This window comes from Mustelus asterias, chromosome 18 (genome assembly GCF_964213995.1).
Source record: "Mustelus asterias chromosome 18, sMusAst1.hap1.1, whole genome shotgun sequence".
NCBI classification, from domain to species: Eukaryota; Metazoa; Chordata; class Chondrichthyes; order Carcharhiniformes; family Triakidae; genus Mustelus; species Mustelus asterias.
In genome coordinates, this window is record NC_135818.1 from 79,901,530 (window position 1) to 79,925,317 (window position 23,788).

Here is a 23,788-nt window from a genome sequence, read left to right on the forward strand (position 1 = left end):
AGACTAAATTCTTCATAAAACTATTAAGAGGTGGAAATGTTCAGGTCAGGCAACATCTGTGAAGAGAAACAGTAATTTATGTCGATAACTTTTCATAATTTACCACCATATTCTGTTTTTGTTTCTGATTTCCAGCATTGAGATGTTTTTGTAAAGGAGGTCAGTAGGACCTCATAGCCTTTATTGCAAAGGAGTTGGGTTAAAATAGGGATGTTTTGTTGCAATTGTACAGGCTGTTAGTGAGGCCACACCTGGAATACGGCATACAGTTTTGGTCCCCTTACCTTAAAAAAGATATAGTGACATTGGAGGCAGTCCAAAGGATGTTCACCATGCTAATTCCTGGGATGAGAGGGTTGTTAAGAGAGATTGGTTAGTCTTGGTATTCCTTGGAATTTAGGAGAGTGAAGGGTGACCTTATTCAAACATACAAGATCCTGAGGGGGCTTGACAGGCTAGATGGTGAAATATTTTCACTAGTGGGAGAGTCTCAAATAAGGGAACATAGCTACAAGATAAAGGGCCAGTCTTTTAAAACTGCGGTGTAAAAATTTCTTTTGAGGGTGATGAATCTCTGGAATTCTCTGTCCCATAGGGTAGTGGAAGCTGGATCATTAGATGTATTTAAAGTGGAGGTGGATAAATATTTGGTAGATTGAAAAATGGTCCTATGGGGAAATGGCACAGAAGGAGTTGAGGCCAGCATAGACCAGCCATGATCGTATTGAATGGTGGAGCAGGTTTTGAAAGGCCTGGTGGCCTACTCCTTGCCTTCTCAAATAGGCAGATTGGTACTGAACTCTGAAGAATCCACTTTTGAAAGGCAAGTTGAAGAATACACAGTGATGATCTGTTGAAAGGGTATTCATGAACAAGGTATATGTAGGGATATGGATACACAAGGCAAGGCCATTATTACAGCATGGTATGCAGTTTTGGTGCAGGATCATTTATAGAAAGGGCATTAAAATCATACTGTGTAGATTCACTGGGATGATGCAAGGAATGGGAAACAGTCCTAAGATACTCGAGCTATTTCCACTGGAATGGAAAAAAGTGGTTTTAATAGCGCTTTTAAAAATTATGATGACATGAATAGCGAAAGATTATTTCCTTTGGTTGGTGAATCAGTGATGGGCGGGGAGTGTTTCATTTTTAAAATTGTCATTGAAGAGATGAGAGGGAGTAGTTGCGACATGGACATTATTGCATATTTTGAAGGAAATTGAATGAATATTTCTTGCTGAAAATGGGAATGATAGAATTAGTTTTAGATTTTACCAATCATGCTCCACTATCAGTGGAACATTGTTAATTCTGGTTTTTAAGTTGCTCCTGAAAATTGGTCCTGGCATATTGCAAATTCTTAATTGACAACATGTACAAGATTCGTAACCAAATCCTAAAACCATCAACTTCACAAGCCGGGTGGAAGTTCTAACCAAACACTAGCCTGTTGGAAATTAAAGTATGGTAGCCACAAAGGAGGCTGAGTGCAAATTGCACGTAACACTGAAATTTCTAAGCTTCAGTGATGTATACCCTGGTAGGTATTTTCACATCAGCCAGTGAAACTGTATTTATTGAAACTTCCCACATTTGCACACAGTCAAGTTTTCTCATTTTAATTTCCTGTGTCCACATTTATAATGACACCTTGTGCTCAAATTGATGGCTTCTTGCTAATGGGAGTACAGCATTGTCTCCATTGGCAGGCGAGTGTATTTACAGCATAAATCGTTTACATCGGTAGCACAGTGGTTAGCACTGCTGCCTCACAGTGCCGGGGACCTGGGTTCAATTCCCAAATTGGGCCACTGTGTGGAGTCTGCACATTCTCCCTGTGTCTGCATGGGTTTCCCTCCACAGTCCAAAGATGTGTGGATTAGGTGAATTGGCCATGCTAAATTGCTCCTTAGTGTCAGCTAGGGATAATGCATGGGGTATGGGAATAAGGCCTGGATGGGATTGTGGTTGGTGCAGACTCGATGGGCCAAATGGCGGCATCCTGCACTGTAGAATTCTGATTCTAAATGTGGATTGAATACATTGGGGAAAGAAAACTAAGGACAGAATGTATGCCTTCAAAGTGAGAACTGAATTGCATTTCCAGCCCTCGTCTAGTGTCCCTCAACCTTTTTGTTCTGCTTCACCTGAAGACTGCACTTGGTCTTGAGTATTCTTGTGCAGACAACTATGTTGATGGTATTACATTTTTGCAATGTAGGGGGAAGCTGTGGTCAACTTTAACATCTGTGCATCAAGGATTTTGTTGAATACTTTTGGAAGTTCATTTTTATTAAACTGCTCTTACCTACATTGCATAATTTGTTGTGCTATTGTTAGTACCTTGTTTATATTTTATCCTTTCCATCCTTTAAGGTTATGTTGCTTCCCATCTAAGGTGGGAAGAGATCTCTCTTTCTTTTTGTGTTCAACCATTTAAAAACTCAACATTTGTTTGCATAAAATTATAAATGCAAATGCAGTAATTACAAAGGACTTACCTGATTGTAAATAGGCATTTTTCCTTTTAGGAACAAAGTAGAGAGCCCAAGAACATATTTGGTAACAGTAATGCGCAGATGTTCATTGTTTTGGTTTCGTTAAGGTCTTTGTGTTTGACCATTTGGTTCCAATGACTTTGTTAAGCTAACTTCCAATGTATGTCAACATTACAGCAGAAAAAGCACCATGATTTGTATAACCTCAAAAGGGAATTGGATAAGTACCTAATGAGAAGAGGTTTGCAGGGTTACTGGAAAAAGGAGGGGGAGTGAGACGGAGTTGGTCTTGCAGAAAGTTGATATAGACTTGGCCAACTGGCTGCCTCTTGTGCTGCAATTATTCTCAGATTCTTACTTTCTTAATCCCTCTTCCATTATGATGGGAGTAGCCTATACCATTTTTCACACTTGAGCAGTTTAGGTTTTTCCACCTTTAATAGCAATGCCCACGGTACCTAGTGATGTCACTCAAGCTTATTCCATGAGTAGCACATCAGCGGAAATACTCTAGACAGAACATAGGAACATTGGAATTAGGAGCAGAAGTTGGCAAATTCAACTTTTTGAACCTGCTCCGCCATTCAAACAAATCATGGCTGATCTCTCCCCGGTCTCAAATCCACCTCCCCACATGTTCCCCATATCTCTTTATCCCTTTTTTCATTAGAAATATATCCAGCGTCTTCTTGAAACCATTCAATGATTCAGACTATACCGTGCTATTGGAACAAGTGTTGTCCTTTGATTTTGAAGAATCCTATATTAGGCCTTTGTTGTTCGATACGCTGGTCACTAGTCATGTGATGTAATTAGAATCCTGGTGTAGCTAATTGCATGTTTGATGACTTAAATGACTAACAGTCATTAACATGGCGTGTGGATGTGTACTCTAACATTTCTGTGCATTTGGTAAATGGGCTGCTGCAAAGCAGTGTTTGAGTGTTATTTCATTGTGTGTGCTTTACTTCCTTGGTTACTGGTTATTGATTTATCTGGTGAAATAGTGTGCAACACGGGTGAAAGCAGCAGATTTCAGCACCATGAAAACACCAGCAACACTATGGAGGGGGGAGCTGTCATCGTGGTCAGCTTGACCAATCTGAATAACCACAGACAGCAATCCCAACCTATAACAAGCAATTTCAGCAGGGCACGTCATGGCACAGGACAATGTGCATCCACCTGGATGGAGAGCCAGGGCGCGTCTCATGTGAGTCAACCTTCTCGGCAAGCCCTTGAAGTCAAAGTATTGTTCGCTAGCTCTGGACAAAAATCCCCAAGCTCTGCAGTAAGATGTGCTGTCTGGTAAAATTCATGACAGAATTTCAAAATTCCACACTGAATTGTGGTAGATATTTAAATATACAGTTGAAGCATGTTTACCTGTATTGTATACAAGATGTTTTTCGACTAAAATTAGTGCACATGGCTAAAATGGTGTCGCTGTAGCCATGACTAGCCAGTTACCGATTTCTGTTGGGTAACGCTGTTTTAGACCAAATATCTGTGCTGTTGTTGCAGGAGGTAGGAATTGGCAAACCCAACAATGCTAGGTTTAAGTGATGCGCACGTTGGGCGAAGGAAGATGGCTCACAGGCATGTGGGTCGCTAATTTTAATCCATTGCATTTTATTACCTGAATTTACTGGGTTATTGATCAGTCTTAATAATTATGAAATGTAATTGGATTATATTTTGAAAATAAAATCTTTTTTAATTGTTCGTCGTGACTCTTTTCTGTTTGTTGATGCTGCTTGTAAGTAGTAGGCACACACAAAAGTCCATTGAGTATGTTACTGGTTAGAAGCCAGTTTCTGTAACAATTGGATGAGTAATAAGATTAAGTGGATGCATGCATGACAGCAAGTGTGCCCAGTTGTGGTAAATGCAGTCGGATTAGGATGGCAGGCGTAGCCTTGCTTTCATTTTCCCCTCCTTTATTTCATTGTTTCAGTAGAAGGAATTGCCCTGTGCTTTGTGGAGAATATGGAGACCCTGATGAGGTTTAAAGTCATCCCATAACCTTGGCCTTCTCTGGCATCGGGTGAAAATGCTGCTCACATTTGTGAGCCAAGGAGCATTGTAGAATCTGTCAATGTGATTGCTTCACATTTTTTAATTGAAGTGTTTTCTGAAGCAGCAAGGTCCCTTTCGTACAATATTTCTTGGATGTAATACATTTTATTGGGATATTTTATTTGGCTACACCTATTTGTACCTGATCATTTTTGGGTCACATTTTTCAAATCTATAAACTTTGTAAAAATCATAACATTTGTGACATTTCTGATGGGACTATGATTCTGCAAACCCAGAAATTATACTTGATGTGTAACTGAGCCATCACTAAATAGGTAAATTTCAGCTCTAAACTTGAAGGAAATTCGCTGAAGGTTAAAGACAAGATTAACTTTCAAGTACATTCAAAAGAAGTGAAAATTGGCAAGTATTTCACAAGACTGAAGTTTGTCATTTAAATGCACAAAGTAATTCATCTCCTCCCTTTCAAAGGCATTACATTGTTCTGCTGGCAAGTGCCCCAACGGAAAAACAGCACTTGGAATGGTAAGTTCTGCAGACTGTTGTAATAAGCATTTAAAATTGGTTAATGGGCTATGATTGTCATGTGGGAGCTGAGAGACTTGTCCATAGTTAATATGAAAAGACCTGTTAATGTTATAATTTGGCAATTTTCTCATTACCAGTTTGGGTATACAGATGTCATGTACTGGCCACGTATCCTCTCTCAGCTCCAACAGTTGAGTAACTTATTGGCATATATTTAGTCACAATTGAGTTTTTCCACGTAGTGAACACTTGTATGAGATAAGGAATTTTATTGGCATCCCTTTGAACCATACACCACCACTAGGTTAAGGGAGTAGGAAAGGGTGAAAGTTTAAACATAATGCACAAAATACCTTATGAATTGTTTTCACTTGTTCCTTGGCAAGCATGATTTTTCTTTTTAAAAACAAGACAAGCCAGCATGGTCTGTGCTAAGTGTGTGGTGCACTTAACTTTTAGCAGGATAGTTGTTCTTAAGAGGAAAAAAGAAAGCATTGATTTATCACCTGAGCTATCCTTCTGTACCTTGTATTGATTAAAGGCAAAGGGCTGTATTAGAATAGCTAAGTGAATGATGTGGGTTTAAGTACTATTCAGGGCTTCAACGCAGAACACAGGCTAATCTATTAAGGGAGAGCTGCACTGTTGAAAGTGCCGTCTTTTGGATGAACCAGTAAACTAGCACCGTGCCCACATTTTCAAACCTATATGGCACTTTCTAGAAAAGCAAGGAGTTCTTCAGATGTCCCAGCTAACTTGCCACCCATAACCATTAAAAGCAGGTTAATTGATTAATCACGTCATTTTGGGATCTTTTTGTATAACAATCACATCATTTGTCTACAGAAGTCACTATTCCAAAGCAACTGATTTGATCTTGTCACTTAATTGCTTGAGTTCCTGTAAGCCATTATAAAAATGCAAGTTTATTTGTTCTACCACTTTCATTGTATTTGCTTACCACCTCAAATGTTTAGCTCAATCCAGGTACTCTGAACCAATTTAGATTGAAACTGATTTTAGTTATGTCATACCTTGACAAAGTGCAGTGTAGTTCACTGAAGCTCCTCATCTCCATTCAGTAACAATGTTTTTGTGTTTAGGGTGGGTTTGGTGGAATCCAAAATCCGAATCCTGATTAGCAGCTTAGAAAAGAATGAGTTCATTACTCTGGCTCACGTTAATCCACAATCATTCCCAGCACCCAAAGACAATCCTGAGAAGTAAGTAATTTTGTCGGCGTTTGTAACTATTCTAAGGATTATAAATTGGTTTATTTTAAATGGTTGCTGAATAAGAGGATAAAAATGCAAGATGAATGGTGGTTTGACCTGAAGAAAAGTTTGCTATGCTTTGCAACATATTTTTATATAGTATTAGAAGTTTGACGGGCTGAATGGCCCAATTCTGCTCCTATATCTTAGGGTCATGAGGTGTCTCATTGTGCTTTTCTATTTCAGGGATGAGTACAGCACAATGTGGGTTATTGGGATAGTCTTTAAGAAAGTGGAAAACACTGAGAACCTGAGTGTTGACCTGACTTATGACATTCAGTCATTCACAGATACTGGTAAGAGCCATTTCTGGTCTCGTGAATGTTGCGACTGTTAACACACAGGAAATACATCTTGTTTGATGGGCCAGTATGCAATTATTTCATACCAGAAATCTATGCAGTTTTTCTTTTGAAAAAAATATGCTGTTGTGGGATAACTTTGGTTCCTGATATTTTGGGCAGAGTTTTGCCTTTGATAGGGGATGGCCCACGTGTAACAGAGGCCTTTGAAAACCGGTTCTGTTTGCCTGTGAGTTAATCCACCCTTGCTTTTAGTTGTCCAGCTGCCAAACTAAATTTAATAAGTTCTAAGTGTCTCAGTGCAGGTAGCAGTTTTGTTGCAGTACAGGTTTTAAATGTGCACCATTCGTGGCCGCACTTGCTCAAAGCTGGCTCCTGGCCCTATGCATGTTTCGTTTAACTGAACCATACCTCCCTATTTGTCTGATATCTGTAACTTTAACTGTCATATATTCAGTTTTAATGCAAATCCTTTAGAGTTTGGACACTTGCTTTGTTTCCTGAAGTTTCAGTCCCAGCCAATGTTCCATTTAAGCCACGCATTGACCCAAAAGTTCCTGTCTCAAATCGGCCTCTTTGCACACCAATGCAAAATAAAAGCACCTGTACTTAAATGAATCAGCCATCCACTACAGAAAATTGGAGGATACATTAGTCCCAACCATGTCTGAACACTCCCAGCTAAACTTGAAATTACATTTCCTATGGTGACGAGTTCTTCCATTTTTCCTATGGGGACATACCTCTTGGGGCTAAAGGGACATGGGGGGGGTGGGGAGATGGAATCAGGGTATTTGATCAGCCTTGATAATGAATAGACGAGCAGGCTCGAAGCGCCAAATAAGAACATAAGAAATAGGAGCCGGAGTAGGCCATCTAGCCCCTCAAGCCTGCTCTGCCATTCTGTAAGATCATGGCCTACTCCTTCTATTTTCCATTTATGTTTCTATCTGCTATTTCAAAATTAGAGGGAAATACTGCACTTGGCATCTCCATATTCAGCAATGTTAGATGAAGTTGGGGCCCCTTGATAGAGTGGTAACTGTAAAATAAGCCAGTAGGCAGACAATTAATCTCACCTACTCTTACAGTTTATAGACAAGCAATGAACAGCAAAATGTTTGAAGCAGATATGAGGATTGCAGCAATGCATGTGAAGAGGAAACAGCTCCATCTGCTTCTACCCAGTTATGTTCAACAAAAAAAGAAAAAGGTAACTTCTACATAATCTATTATTTAAAATTAGATGTTCTGTCTCACGCATGTCTGTGCCTCAAGTGAACACACCTGCTAAATGGAAACAATAACAAGTAGGAGGAGCAGGAGTAGACCATTTGGCCCATCAAGCCTTCTCTGCCATTCAGTATGATCATGGCTGAACTTGGGCTTCAACTCCAATTTTTCACCTCCTCCCCATATCCCTTAATTCCCTCAAAGACCAATAATCTCTTATTCCAGCCTTTAAATGTATTCAAAGATGGAGCATCCACAGCCCTCTGGAGTAGAGCATTTGGAAGATTCACAACCCTTTGAGTGAAGTAATTCTCCTCACCTTAGTCCTAAATGATCGACTCCTTATCCTGAGATTGTACATTGTGCCTTAGGCTCCCCAACCAGTGGAAACAATCTTTCAGCATTTACCCTATCAGGCCCCTTGAGAATTTTGTAGGTGACAATGAGATTGCTTCTCATTCTCCTAAAGTCCAGAAAATATAGCCCAATTTATTTAGCGTCTCGGAATCCAAGAACCAATTTAGTGAAGCTTTGCTATACTGCCACCAATGCAAGTGTATCCTTAAATGTGAAGACCACAACTGCACACAGTATTTCAGATATGGTCTCCTCAAAACCCGATACAATCACATCAGCACTTATTTATTCTTGTGCGCCAATCACCTTGCAATAAAGACCAATATGTCATGTGCCTTCCTAATTACTAATGCTGCACCTGCATGCTAACATTTCCTTGTAAAAGCACAAAGTATCTCAGGACATCAATGCTAACTAGTTCACACCTTTAAAAAAATATTTTGTTGTTTTATTACAATCAAAATACACCTGTTCCTAAAGAGCTAATAAGTAACCTAGGTAAATTGAATCTTTGGTCTGGGTTACATATCAGATCTCATTTATTCCTCCACAATTTGTAAAAGTTTTTTTGTTGGACTACAGAAATAACTGGATTTTTATCAGTCTGTCTAAATGCTACAAGTTATAGCTATAGTCAAACTGATTTCATTATTATCTTTAGGCAACTATCCAGCAGGGATGATTTGATGATTTTTTTTGTTTCCATGCAGTCTTGTCAGGCCACTGATCAATGACTACCTCTTTGTATTGATTTTTTTGAGATAATTTTGGTTCTAATTGAATCCAAGGTTTTAATTTATGAAAATTGTATTAGACGGGAGGGCATGTTAAATTCATTGAATGGTGGGGTGCAAGTTACAGTGCTGAATTGCCAAGCTCCAATGGGAAGCTGATTCTTCCCTGTAGTCAGAGAGGGAACAGGGTGAAGGGATGAGGGATAGAAAAGCCTGGTAGTTTCTAACCTAAAAGTATCAAGGATATGATGCCTGACAAAATTAAATTCCTGGAGGAATCAAGTCCCCCATGTGTTGCACAAAAATTTGCAATACTGAATATGAAGTAAAACTAGCACATCCCATGTCTTGCTATGAATCATTTAGATGTGCTTTGGAATAAGACCAGTCACATTCTTGGCTAAGCTTGTAGTACCAGTCCTCAGATGAAACCTCATTAAATCTGACTTCTGCATTGAAAAAGATCTGGTACTTATTTACTAGTTAATTTTCTTCACCTTCCCAGGGTAGATAATTATTCTAATACCCTTGAAGGGGAAAGTTGATCACCATTTGGCCTATACAAGTCCAGTCAAACCTAATTCTCTTTTCAATATTGTTCTTCCCACTGTGATTTGCAAACAGCTGGTACTCAAAATGCAGGTTTGGAATTCAGTATCTAACCTTTTGAAACTTCTTTTTCATTTTAAGCATTCATTGGAGGGGAACAAAGCCAACTGTGAAGATGAAAATAGCATGGAGGCTTCTCTGGACAGTGACCACAGCCTGCTAGTGCCTTCTAGTCCATTACAGAATGCCAACAGCCCGCAGAGGTAACATGGATGTTACTTCCCTCTTTTTTTTTGTTTTGAAGCAAGGGTTTCATGGAAGAAATTCTCCTTGGGATGAATATTCCCAGTGTTTATGCAGCATATTAATTGACTGGGGTTTGTGGCGGGACAAATGTTAGTCACTGGTGGCAACCTTCCATCTGGTGTGCATCATGGTGGTCAACTGTGTTAAGCATTTCCTGATGTGGGGGCCCAGGAACCGCACTCGGGTAAATAGTCTCTGCTGCATTTGCTGCAGAGGAAGACAGTGGATTGAGAAGACACACATTTCGTTGCCCTATATTTTCGCTGGGCCCTCTGCTCAGCCAGCTGAGATTTCTGTTTCTGCTCACCCCTTACATTGCCCCTCCAAGCAGTCAGCTTGCAGAAGGCATGGCTGTCAGCAACTGTCTCCCAGTTGATGTCATTGTCTCCATCCTCATATATATTACTTATTGGTGTCCTTGCAGTAGAGACATTGATGCCCGGGAGACTGTGACCCAAAGACCAGTTCACTGTATGGAAAGTCTTTGGGTATATGACCATCATCCATCTGATGAATGTGGCCAAAGCAATGCAGACATCATTAGCTTAGCATTGAGTGTAAGTTGATAGAATTAGCATGCCCAACCCAGATCCTCTTGAGTTAGTGACTTTGCCCTGTCTAGAGATACCACTGTGAAGTCTGAGACAATGAAGCTGGAAACCGGGTCTTTTCTACTGCCTAGCATATGTTGTCCAGGTCTCACCATGTAGAGCAGTGTGCTGAGGAATCAGGCTTGGTAGGCTTGCAATTTAGTGTTTACTTAGCTTGGATGCAACATCAAGAAACAGATTGCTGATGATTGAGGAGCCTAGGTACATGAAGCTATCAACAATCTTCAGATTCACATTTTCAATGTTGATATATGGCAACATCCTAGACCATGACATTTGTCGTCTTGATGCTGATGGTCAAACCAAACTCTTTACAGGCATGAGAGAGTCTGTCCGTTTGCTGAAGGTGTTCCTCTGTATGGAATGCTAGTGTGGCATCATCAACGTAGCGCAAATCTTTGAGGACTTGGTGCACCCTTGTCTTGGATCTCAGGTGAGCAAGACTGAACCGCATTCTATCAGTCCTGGTGTGTAAGTGCACAGCCTCTGTAGATGGCAACAGCAAAGACAAGGAAATGCCTCGTTGTGGGTACCAGAACACATCCCTGTTAGACCACACTGCGGATCTCAAAGGGTTCCAATGTTGCTCCATCTTGTTATCATAGAAAGTGGAGATCACATTGAATGGCTTAAGGGGGCAGCCAATTTTCTGCAACAGCTTGAGTAGACTGCCTTTGTTCACATGGTCAGTGTCTTGGTGCGATCAATGAAGGCAGTATATAGCAGTCTCCTTTGTTTACAGCAGTTATCTTGCAGCTATCTGACAGAGAAGAGCATATCAGCTGTAGATCTTTCAGTTCTGAAACAACACGGGATTCAAGGTAGGTGTGTTCAGTTATGATCTGCAGTCTGACGAGAGCAAATACCACTGCATTGCTCAACAGGGAGATGTGATCATTGTTGCTGTCACTCTTGCTCTTGTGTTCCTTCACCGTTCCTTCTGTGGCTTTCTGTGGTGTCTAGAACTTCCATGGACAGTGATTTCCCTAGAATACAACACACAGCGGTGTTCCACCCATCTTTCCAATTGCTTACTCCTGTCAGTGATGACCTCCCCTGTCTTTGTTTTCAGCAGGGCAGTTTTCTTTACTGGTGAGGTGGGTTGTCTTTTTGATCCCTTCATACATTTCCCTGTGTTGAAGGATACCTGGATATTCTGGAAAAGTTGTAGCCAGTAGACATTGCTGCACCAAGCAGCCTGTTAGACCCTGTGTAACTCTTAGTGCATTGAGTCTCTTTCTCAGGTACCTCTTGTAATCAATGACAGTGATGTTATCATCGAACCAGTCTGCATTTTCCTGCTGTTGCTTCCTATATGCTGAGAGTGCAGCATTGTCGATGGTGTCTTGAAGTAAGTTCCATTTCACTTCTGCACGCATGGGAATGCATGAGGGTGCCTATTCAATCAAGGAACTGTTTTTATCTGGGTGGGTTTATGTTGATACGAGGATGGCATTTCTGCTTTGGATGAAAACAATGCAAGCGTTGCATCCTAACCCTGATCACCTAGGAAGTGATCTGTTTGAAGGCAACGCTTAGCTGCGTGTCTTAAATCCTGTTCAGTCATGTCTGGTGATACCAACCTAGCTGCTGCCAATGGCCTCATCTGTCTTCAGAGTACCTTGTGGCATGGTTTGTTCTAAAAGAAGCTGTTATTTACTCAGTTCAAGTAGTCTCTGTTCTGCCTTCTCTTTCCTAGGTCATGATGTCTGAGGGAGTGCAGCCATCCCTCATGGCCCTTGTGTTGAAATCCCCCAGTAGATAAAGATGTTCTGACTTGTGGATTCTACTGATAGCAATGTTATGCTCCTCATGGAACTAGCCTTTCGCCTCTTTATTAGAGCACGGTGTTGGCGCATAGATGCTCGTGAGAGTAACTTGCCCTGTTTGAGTTGAGGTAAATGGAAATAACGTGTGCTGAACCACTTGTGAGGGTGTTCTATCATCCAGAGTAATGGGTTCTTTACAATGAACCCTGCACCTTGCTCCCCTGTCAGATTAATGTGTAATGTTTTTCTTTCGGTGAGCGGCTCTCAGCGAGCCTGGTCTCTTGTAGGAAAGCTATATCAACATTCAACCAGTCAAATTGCCAAGTCAATCACAGCTGCCTTGTGTGCAGTATTAATCATCTACAAGTCATCTTTCATGTGATCCTGATCCAGTTTTCCAATTGAAGAGTCAGACACCTTTTCATGTTTTTTGCCTGATGCGATGGATTCAGTCCACTTGTCGAACAGATCCAAGCAGTTGGACTAGCTGGTCAATACTTATTATTCGGGGACTGCCCAATATAGATGGATATTGACTGACCAGTGGGACAGAGCAGTGTCTCCTGTAATTGCCTGTGTTCTGCAGTGAAACTGCACTGTGTTCTCCAGGGTGCAAGCCTGAGCAAGGTACATGGAGAGGCTGGGATGTCCAAATGTCAAGGTCCCCCTCTCGACCTCCTTGGTGAAAGGAATGTAAAGCACTATGTTGGCACCGGCTTGGTTGCAGAAGTTACCAGAAAGATTATGTATTTGGACATCAGTGTGCCTTTGTGCTCCACTGCATATCTTTTTTGTCAGGGTTTAATCCCTTAGCCTTCACCTCTCCAGAAGTATCCTCAGAGCAGTGAAGCTATTTGGCCATAGCTGAGAGATTGGTTCATGAGTGCCAGGGCATGTCATCGTGCAAATGGACCTGTACACTGCAAGTTTGGACCTCCTGAGTTCTGAAGTTTTAGCTGAAAGCTGCAAAGGATCCAATTTCTGTGTGTCACCATGAGGAGGCACATCTGAGAACATGCCAATGCAAAGGCTGTGAGCTGAAGGACAGAGTTACATGTTTGACTCTCTTTAATGCGTTGCTGCTCGCAAGCAGTGTGGATTGGAAATGAGAAGCAAACTAGTACACATCAACCCGGTGGAAGCATGTCCACATGATCAAATGGGATGGAATTCTTGGTACTAACATGTAGCGACATGTGGATTTGTTTCATAAAAAGCTTATACGGTGACAGACTTTAGTTTCCCCATCGTGTAACTGGCGCTTAGCTTGTTCTTTTTTCTTAAATTACCCAGATGTGTTTTGAAGGTGAAGTTTGAGGTAAGGGCTACTGTTTTCCATTCCTGTACCTGATGAAACACATTGCACCAATTGCAGGTGAATAAGTTGAAATAACTGGCATCTTGGAAGAATGAAAGTGTTTTTTAAAAATCCCCATGCATGATCCTGTATGAAGTAGTCGTGGATTTTCATGGCCATTAGTCATGCATGGGTGTACTGTTCAATAATGTTTCTTCTCATTTGATACAGTCCTGTTACTGCTGCATTGACGACAAATGCAATCAGTGTTCAGAATTCAGAAGCCCAGGTGGAATCAGAGACTAGTCCTTCCAAAAGAAATTCCATTCCCAGCTCAGGGGGTAAGTAGCAATCCTTTTTATTGGAGTAGAAATTGAATGAAGGAGTGTGTTGTTGAAGGGTGAGCTACTCTAAACTTTTCACAAGACACATGCCATAGTCCCACTGTGCCTGTATTCTTTTACTTTTCCTGAATTCTTGCTGTACCGGGGCTCTGAGGTCAGACAGTACCTGGTCATAAAAATCACTTAACTTGTCTGTTATGCCTTGAGTAAATATATTGCCATCTTTTCCCCACCCCTAAAAAAAAATTGCTTGTTTTATGGGGTCAAGAACTTTACAGGGAAATTGTATTTTCTATTATTGTGTAGTTTATGGAGTAGGTGCTCTGTGACAACAGATGGGTGGCACAGGGTGACAGTGGTTAACAATGCTGCCTCTCAGCGTCAGGGACCCAGGTTCACTTCCAGCCCTGGGTGACTGTGTGGAGTTTGCACATTCGCCTCGTGTCTGTGTGTGTTTCCCCTGCGTGCTCTGGTTTCCTTCCATAGTCCAAGGATGTACATGTTAGATGGATTGACCATGCTAAATTGCCCCTTAATGTCCCAAGATGTGTAGGTTAGGGGGGAATTAACGGGGTAAATATGTGGGGTTACGGTGATAGGTTCTGGATAAGCTACTCTGGAGAGTCGGTGCTGACTCGATGGGCCAAATAGCCTCCTTCCGCACTGTAGGGAATCTTGTCGATTTTTGTCTATTTTGCAGTTTCAATTGTTATTTAGTCACTTTCAAGGAAGTTTAGCTAACACTGTAAAGCTCCCCCCTGCCCCGCCCCCAACCAATTTTCCCTTTAATTTGTTTTACTGTGCTTGTTACACTGTGGTTCTTTGATATTGATGCATGTGCTTTTCTGAAAGGGACTGGGTTTTTTTTACGGGGTCTGTTTGTTCCCTGCAGAAGCATCTTCGCCATTGTGTGGCAGTGCATCCACACAGCTTAAAGGGAACATCACTCAATCTGCTTCTCCTCTGACTGAGTCTGAATTATGATTTCTCTGCTGCATTCTCATCAGATAGCTAGGTGTAGGCAGAAACTTGCAGCTCAGACGAGGCCTTGTATATAGAGAAGGGAGAATTCCTTGATCACATATTGTTGATTTTGTAAAGGCACAAGTTTTTCTTCCCTTTTATTGGAGGACAGCATTGTTCTAATTTATATGTGGTGGTTGAACTGGTTCTCAAAGGAAAAGATCACAATGGCAGAGAGTTTGAATGTACCTAGATATAGGGAGAGTAATGCCTGAAGGGCATTGAAAATCTGGGTGCTTCAGTTTCCTGTATTTGTGGGATAGAGAGAGTGAAATTCCAAGTTCATTTATGTGAATAGTTAAGTAACTTGCGTGGATTTATTTTCTCTCTTTCCTAGGCTCATCATCATCCAGTGACAACATTCCTCAGGCCTCTCCCATACCTACTTCTACTGCACAGCCAAAGTCAGCAATCAACTGGGTTTTGTCTACGTGTGTCAGCAATCAATCTCCAAGTGCAGCCACAAAAGCATCCAGTCCTGTTGCCTCTGGGAGAAAAAGACCGGCGTCACCACTTACAAATGAATCCACAAAGGAGGTTTGTAAGCTGATTTTCTGTATTTCCCACAGTTGAAGATCCCAAAACGGGTGCATTTTCAATTCTAACTTAACAAATTTGTTTCTGCTTTAGTTTTTTTTTGCCATTTTCACTGTTTAGCTTGAAAACAGTTTGATTTATTGTCTCTTTAGGCATGAGGAGGACAAGAGAAGGAAACTTGAGTATGAGTGAAACTGAGCTGGTTCTCCAAGGTTGATGCCTGAGTCGGGCAGATGTGCATTGTTCAGGGATGCTGTTGATTTGGGTAGTGAATGTTCAGCTAATCTGGCTCAATGATACTCTACTTCTAAGGTTGCATCATTGAAGGGCTCTGATTCTTCCCATTTGCATCCAGCTAACCCTGAAAGTTAATGGATGGGATTGTTATGAAATGGCAAATGGTAAGAAACTTGTCAGTGCTCTCTCTTAACTTCTGGTTTAACCAAGAAAGCACTTCTCCATACTGTGCATGTAAACTTTTGGATAACTGTGCTTAATAAAATCTATCATAGAATCCCTACAGTGCAGAAGGAGGCCATTCTGCCCATTGAGTCTACACCGACCACAATCCCCCCAGGCCCTATTCCCGTAACCCCACACATTCAGCCTGCTAATCCCCCTGATACTAGGGCCAATTTAACATGGTCAATCAACCTAACCCACGCATCTTTGGACTGTGGAAGGAAACCAGAGCACCCAGAAGAAACCCACGCAGACATGGAAAATGTGCAAACTCCACACAGTGACCTGAGGCCGGAATTGAATCCAGGTTCCTGGCACTGAGAGGCAGCAGTGCTAACCATTGTGCCACCGTGCTGCCATCCAGTCCTATGGGCAGAATGCTTGCACTCAATACAAGTCTAGTGGAAACTGCAATATGGATTTTTTCAGTGGTATAGAACATAGACGCTATGATGGATTTCTGTTGTGTCAGACACTCAGTTAACTAAATCAAACTATTACTTGGCAAAAGCACCAGTGTGGTTTGGAGTTTCAGGGACTGGCGTATAGCTGCTTTTTAAAATTATTATACACGGTTAAAATAGTTTACAAAGTGTATTTGACACTTTCGTCATTATTTTGCATAACTTGTCAAATTATGGCTCCAACTTAATAGTTTCATTTTTCACCGAACGAGGTCTGTGATTTTATTTATTGAAAATGTAAAGCTCTCGTAAAAATATTTGTCAGTTGACTTGCTAAAACTAGGAGGTATTTGCATATTGTACCTTGGAGCTGGCAAATGTGGCTGATTTTCTTTTTCATCTATCCAGAAGGTGCATCTTGCAGTGTGGTTTTGAAATTTGACTATTAGTCTAGTCTGTGAAATTGGTGTTTTTTGACCACAAACAGCTAGTTTGATTGCTATTTCAGTCCTTATATGAAGGGTTAGTAGAGGAAAATCTGATTCACCGGCATTATTGAGCACTGATAAGAAACAGAATTCAAGTTTTAATTCCTGCTATCCCGTTGAAATAACTGGCCCTGCCATTGGTGAATATTTTGGCAGTTTTTAAAATTTCATACTGTGAATATCTAGCTAATGTGAAAATGGCCAAAAATATTGACCCTGTAAATTTGCGTATGTTGTTCATGTAAATTGCTGGTCACCAGAGTGAGATTGGCTCAGATGTTGCTTGGGTGAAACTGCTGGCATGTTGGTCCAAAGGCCAAGATAAGAGCAGTCTTTCTATGTTGAGGTGATAAATTCTTGGATTAGTATTTGTCCTCCAATTTTGAAGGAGCAGAATCTTAAATGAGGAATTATTTTACATGTTTAGGAAAGTGGAGTTGAGGCAGAAGATCAGCCATGATTATATTGAATGATGCTGTACTATTGAAGGACTAGATGGTCTACTCCTGCTCTTTCTTATGTTCTGTCTCGGTGTACAGATGTATGCACAATTAATTGTAGTGCAGCACTATCATTTTGTGTTATCAGGTACAGATTTGGATTTTTCTTGTGTTGATCTCAAAGGGATAGCATTCAAAAGGCAGCTCATCTCTCTTGTTTTCTGGTAATTGTTTAGGAGCCTGCAACGAATGGTGTACCAATGGATCAAAATTCATCACAAAGCTTGAAGAGAGCATCTGCACAGGCATCTGAAGTTTCACCAAAGAGAAAGAAACTGGATGTAAGTAGAACCATAGAATCCATAGAATGGCTGCAGTACCGAAGGAGGTCATTCGGCCCATCAAGTCTGCACTCAAGTTCCGAAAGAGCATCTTATCCAGGCCCCCCCCTCATCCTATCCCTGCCTGTAACCTTGTGCATTTACCATGGCCAATCCACCTAACCTACATGTACATCTTTGGACACTAAGGAGCAGTTTAGCATGGTCAATCCACCTAACATGAGCATCTTTGGACTGTGGGAGGAAACCCACGCAGACCAGGGACAACGTGCAAACTCCATACAGGCAGTCATCCAAGGCCGGAATCTAACCTGGGTTGTTGATTTGTCATAAAATTTATGCATACTTTTTCTGACTTTTTAATTCATTCCTGGACTTGTGTCTGACAAGGAAAGCATTTATTACGCCTTTAAAATATTGCCTTTAAGAAAGTGGTGGTGAGCCACTTTTTTGAATGGCTGCAGTCCATGTGGTGTAGGTGCACCCATAGTGCTGTTGGGAAGGGAATTTCAGGTTTTTGACCCAGTGACAGTGAAGCAACATCAATATAGTTCCAAGTTACAATGCTGTGTGATTTGAATTAACAGCTGGTGTTCCCATGCAGTGCTGCCCACGTCCTTCAAAGTAGCAGAGGTTGTAGGTTTAGAGGGTGCTGTTAAAGGAGTCTTGATGAGTTGCTGTTGTGTACCTTGTAGATGGTAATACACTGCAGCCACGGTGCTTTGGTGATGGAGGGAGTGGATGTTTAAGGTGGTGGATAGGATGACAATTAAGGAGGCTATTTTGTCTTGGATGGTATTGAGCTTTAGTGTTGTTGGAGCTGGTCTCATCCAGGCAAGTGGAGAGTATTCCATCACATTCCTAACTTTTGCCTTGCAAACAGTGAACAGCTTTGAGGAATTAGAAGGTGCCTCAGAATTCCCAGCTTCTGCTCTGTTCTGGTAGCCACAGTATGTTTGTGTGTTCTGGTTAGGCTTCTGGCCAGTAGTGACTGTCAGGATTGTTGATGAGGTGATTTGCTGATGGTAATGCCATTGAACACCGTGGGAGATGGTTACATTCTCTCTCGTCAGGGGCTACAGCTTTTGTTGTATCCCATGTTTTTGGCCAATTCTTTATATCTCTGTGAATGGAATTGTTCATAATGCTGAGGACCTCAGGCAGTGATTAAGGTGGATCCTCCATTAGTGGCTGCAGATGATTGCAATTGCATATGCCCCATCCCATACTTGCCTCTTGCACTCAATGACCTTGACACCAGCCCCATTGAGAGTGGTGTTTGTGGAACCACTTCCTCCAGTTATTTAATTATCCACCCCCATTCGTGGCAGATGTGGCAAGACTGCAGAGCTATGGTCTGATCCATTGATGGTGTGATCACAGCTGTTTGTTATTCAGCAAGCAAGTAGTCCTATGTCTGGAAAGAACGTCCTCGCATTCGCATTGCCGTGAAACAGTCTGGGGAGAGCAGACTTGCAGTCATATCACTGTGAAGCAGTCTGGGGAGAATGTACTCGCATTCATGTCGCCGTGAAGCAGCCTGGGGAGAGTGTACTCGCAGTCACATCGCTGTGAAGCAGCCTGGGGAAAGCGTACTCGCAGTCACATTGTCGTGAAGCAGTCTGGGGAGAGTGTACTCGCAGTCACATCGCTGTGAAGCAGCCTGGGGAGAGTGTACTCGCAGTCACATCGCTGTGAAGCAGCCTGGGGAGAGTGTACTCGCAGTCACATCGCTGTGAAGCAGCCTGGGGAGAGTGTACTCGCAGTCACATCGCTGTGAAGCAGCCTGGGGAGAGCGTCCTCGCGGTCACATTGTCGTGAAGCAGTCTGGGGCGAGTGTACTCGCAGTCACATTGCTGTGAAGCAGTCAGTTTTCGGACATAGCGAAAAGAACAACAAGCTGGGGGCCAACAAGAACAGCAACTCGCCAGGCTGGCTTCTGCTCCTGAGGAGGAGCCAGCTGCCCGCCATGATTAGCATTTGCTAGTTCCCATCCTACAGCAGAGCCTGGTCTCCAGTCATTTTGGATCTTCCTGCCATTGGACCAAGATTTTGCTCCATTGGGACTGTGTGGTGATAGGTGTGCAGCGGCTATCCCACATTAAAATAATCCACACACAAGCAACTTCCACCTCAAGCCCACCCACCCAAATGAATTTTGGGACCTAGAACATGAGGACCCTTGTGGACATCTTCAGTTGTGACAGAACTGAGAGTTGCATTTCCATCATAGCCTGGGAGCTCCAGCACTATAACATTGACATCACTGCCCTGAATGAGACACGACTAGCGGGAGAGGGCCAACTTAAAGAACAAGGTGGTGGCTACACCTTCTTCTGAAAAAGAAACTGTCTCTACGGGGTCAACTTCACCATAAAAAAGCAAACTGGTCAGATGTCTTGTGGAACAAATTTCCCCCCCCCCCTCTCCCCACGCGTGGATAAATGTGCATCTCCTGACCCAGAAGCAGCATGTCACAGCCATCAGTGCCTGTGCCCATGCCCCCACCCTGCACGCAATGGATGAGATAGAAGAGACATTCTGCTCCTGCTGAGGCCAACTGCTGTCCCACATCTCAAAGGGATTCTCCTCTGACCTCCATGTCAGAGTTGGGAGGGACGCAAATTTTTGAAAATGTGTGGGGCGGGCGTAGGGAAAACAAACTCCAATGGAATCCTCCTCCTGTCAAAGTGCCTAGACCATGATCTTGTCATAACAAACCTCCTGTTCTGCCAGAGGAGTAAATACAAAACCTCTGGCAACAGTCCTGCTCCAAGCATTGGCACCTAATAGACTACGTCATTGTCTGAGTCACGGATTGTCTGCATCACCCACGCCATGACTGAAGCCACCGACTGATGAACCAACCACCAACTAATTTGCCCTACTATCTCCATCGACTGGCACCAAACCAGTAAAGGCAGAAAGAACTCTGCCCCAGGGCTATCAATATCACTGGACTACAAGACCCTGAGAAGAAAGGTCTACTCAACCAATGCCTTACAACTAACCTGGCATCGACCAATGAACCAGAGCTATGGAGTGTCCACAGTACCTGATCCATCGTAAAAGCCACCATAATCAACACCAGTGTGGAGATGTTCGGTTTCTTGACCAGGAAACACCAAGAATGGTTCAACGAGAAGATCAGGATCTCTTGGACCGCAAACGCAAAGCTTTCCAGAATGGGCAGCTCCACCAGAGTGGGAGCAAACAACCCTACAGGCAACTGAAGGTCGAGATGCAGCAAAGAGCCCATAACGTAATAGATGGTGGGGGGAAAGAACGTAAGAGACTCCAACTCACTAACAACCATAGTGTGTGCAACTTCAGCACAATTGAAAGCATCCAGGGCCCACCCCACATGAAGCCCATCTAGGTTCTGCATGCGGTCCATAAGATATTTTGTTGACCGTTAGGGTTGACACATTCTGCTGATTTCCATCCATGTATATTCTTCCTACTGATACGACACACAAGATGGGCAAGTGAAGCGAGGTGCAACATTGACTGTGGGAGCCATGCTCTGTGTCCAAAGTATAAACATTTATTTTACCATTTGAAGTTGATGGTTCTTAATTAACATATAAATAATTAAGCATTTTCTATAACTTGTGAAATATTTGGAATATTAAATGTATTTACTCATTCTTGGGGTCGTGGTTGGTGAACAAGTTTGGTTTCCATCTTGCAGCCCACTGAGATGGAGGGCCACTCATGCAGCCCACTCAGCAGCCTAAGTTGTCCATCACTGCACGACACCCTTGCTCTTTGAAACCTTGTCCCTAAGTCACCTCATTTTGCTGCAACTTGTTCTTCAGTTGCCTCCTTTGACAACTGTGCATTTTGTTCACCTGCCAGCATTTCTGGCTACTTAATGTAAATTGTTTTTTTTTCCCTAAAGAGACTGGGGAAGATGGGTAAAAGAGTATTCAGTGTCCATTTCTGTTTAATTTTTAGTTGTCTATTTATAACATCTGAAATTTAGGGTAAACCAATTAAACAATCAGTGCCCCTTGAATTTCTTGCTAGGGATCTGTCCCTGTGAAGGAGCAGGGTGACTGTTCGAAAAGTCCCGTCAGTGAGAAAAAAATGGATGAAAATGTGAAGGTAAGCTATGGCTTCTAATTTAACTTTCGCATTCTAACAGGTGTGTGGAAAAACAAAGTTCAACGTACAAAAATACTTAACTTTGAAAATTCTGAAAGGAGGAATAAAATTAAAACTCGTGGCCTTCTGAGAAATAGGAAGTTTAATCTTGTGCAAGCTGGTCAGTGTTGACACATTTCTATAATTTAGATAAGTGCTATTATATATTTGACTCCTTTTTTCTGCAGGAAGTTGAGTCTGAAGAAAAGCTGATGCCAATCCCATCCAAGGCTTCTGCCTCACAGGTAAGTGTGTGATATGTAGTGGAGTTTAATTACTGCAAACAGATGAGGCTTACTTTAATAATTCTGCCTCTCATCTCCTGTAGATACTAGTTCATGTTGGGAGTACAGTTCCTCAGATACTGGCCACCCTGCAGTATCTCTTAATTAAGCATTCTTCATTTTTATATATATATTTGCAGTGGGTATTCATAGGCTTTGTAACTGTTTGAAATGTCACAGGTGAACATAGTCTTGCTGCTCCCACTTGTGTACTACTGAATCAGGATAATAGTTAGGGGCAGGAACTTATCCAAAGTATTTTTAATGTACCTGATTAGTCTGAAATCTATCAGTGACTGAGGAGGAATGAATTAAATCAAGAAGTTATGATTTGATGGCGCCAAGCTTGGGTTTCTAAAATTATTACCATAATTCTTAAACATGGAAAAGTTAATGGAAGGCAAAAGGACTATGTGAGCACCTGCCAGGTTATCTACCTGCCTTTTGTATTACGGGTACGAGAGTTACATGGGAAGTGTATTCTTGGAAATGAGGGCTGTGTTGCTCATCTTCTGATTGAGATCACTAACTGGCAATGTCAAGACTTCGTTGGCTGTAAGTTGATCTTGCAGCACCGTACCCTTTGATATATAAGAGCCCACTTGGGGTTTTTCCAGTGTCTTCCACCATTAACAGTTAACTTTTTTCGCAACTTTCCTCCTGTCCTCTTTGTCACTTTTAAAAGTTAAATAAAGGGTTTGATGAACAATCCCGAATGTGCAAACATAAATTACTAACTCAAACCAGGAAAAGACAGGTGAGCAACTAAGTTTGGATCTCATTGCTTTACACGAGAGTGCGGGCTGAGGGAAAAAGTGGATACTGGTAATGTTCAGTCCTCTACATTCCTAAGATTTTGTATGCACTAGCTGTATTGAACTTCTTGAATATTTGGTTGAAAAGATTTGCACTTAGATGGCAGATAATAATGGTGCTACTCTCTATTGAACTGATATATAAATTAATCTCTTTACACAGGAACCAACGAGCACAGAACTTTCTGATGTCTCTTCTCTTCCTGTAAACCCTGTTCCAGTAGTTAAAAATTCGATAAAGCTGAGGCTGAATCGGTAGAACTACCAATCTCGGGGCCATAGAACACAAAAATAACCAGGACACACGCATACATACACATACACACACACACACACACATACATATACACATACATACACACACACACACACACACACTCTCTCAAACGCAGACGTGAAAACAAAACACCTACCGGAAGAGTCATCTGATCGCTGGCTACAGCTTCCTCCGTGGAAACATTTTAAGAAGTTCTTTGAACACAGGTGATCGTGGTATATGGTGAAGTTGGACGATAAAGGCTGTAGATTTTTTTAAAAACATGTCCTATAAGACTTGATCATTGTTGAATCTGGAGTCTGGTAGAACTCGACCAGTGATGACGATGCACTGCGGACTGACTGGTCATGCAGGGAGTGCATCTTGGCGGAGTACTGCTGATGTGTTGGCAACAGTTATGTTAGTTGAAACTGTTTTTTCCAAGAACTTTTCTTTTTCCTGTTATCTTTGCTCTTAAACTGCCTTGCAATTGTGAAAAGATTTTAAAAATTTTTGTTGACCAATTGTTCTGTCATAATGGGCATTATTTGTAAATTTAGGTTAGTGATGGTATTGAGAGGGAGAGATTTAATATTGAAGGGCTCTTGTACCAGACCATGCCATTATTGATTTCAGGGCACTTAATCTATGTGATCCAGCTGTTTCTTTTCTTTCTAATACCAACTAAAAATTCAGAGCTTTGTTTCTGGGGCATCCTATGACCTGGAAAGGGGGTAG

General features: G+C 41.9%; 1 protein-coding gene across 1 annotated transcript in view; it reads left to right on the forward strand.

Moving 5' to 3' along the window:
- The window catches only part of LOC144507304 (poly(A) polymerase beta-like), a 61,826-nt gene extending 38,645 nt beyond the window's left edge, over positions 1–23,181 (forward strand). The window contains exons 13-23 of the mRNA XM_078234373.1: positions 5,019–5,072; positions 6,179–6,298; positions 6,536–6,645; positions 7,743–7,864; positions 9,666–9,787; positions 13,739–13,848; positions 15,212–15,411; positions 17,442–17,546; positions 21,579–21,656; positions 21,884–21,940; positions 22,958–23,181. Coding sequence (XP_078090499.1) covers positions 5,019–5,072; positions 6,179–6,298; positions 6,536–6,645; positions 7,743–7,864; positions 9,666–9,787; positions 13,739–13,848; positions 15,212–15,411; positions 17,442–17,546; positions 21,579–21,656; positions 21,884–21,940; positions 22,958–23,053 — 1,174 coding nt within the window. The 3' untranslated portion in view covers positions 23,054–23,181. The remainder of the gene's footprint in view (positions 1–5,018; positions 5,073–6,178; positions 6,299–6,535; positions 6,646–7,742; positions 7,865–9,665; positions 9,788–13,738; positions 13,849–15,211; positions 15,412–17,441; positions 17,547–21,578; positions 21,657–21,883; positions 21,941–22,957) is intronic.
- The last annotated feature ends 607 nt before the right edge of the window (positions 23,182–23,788 follow it).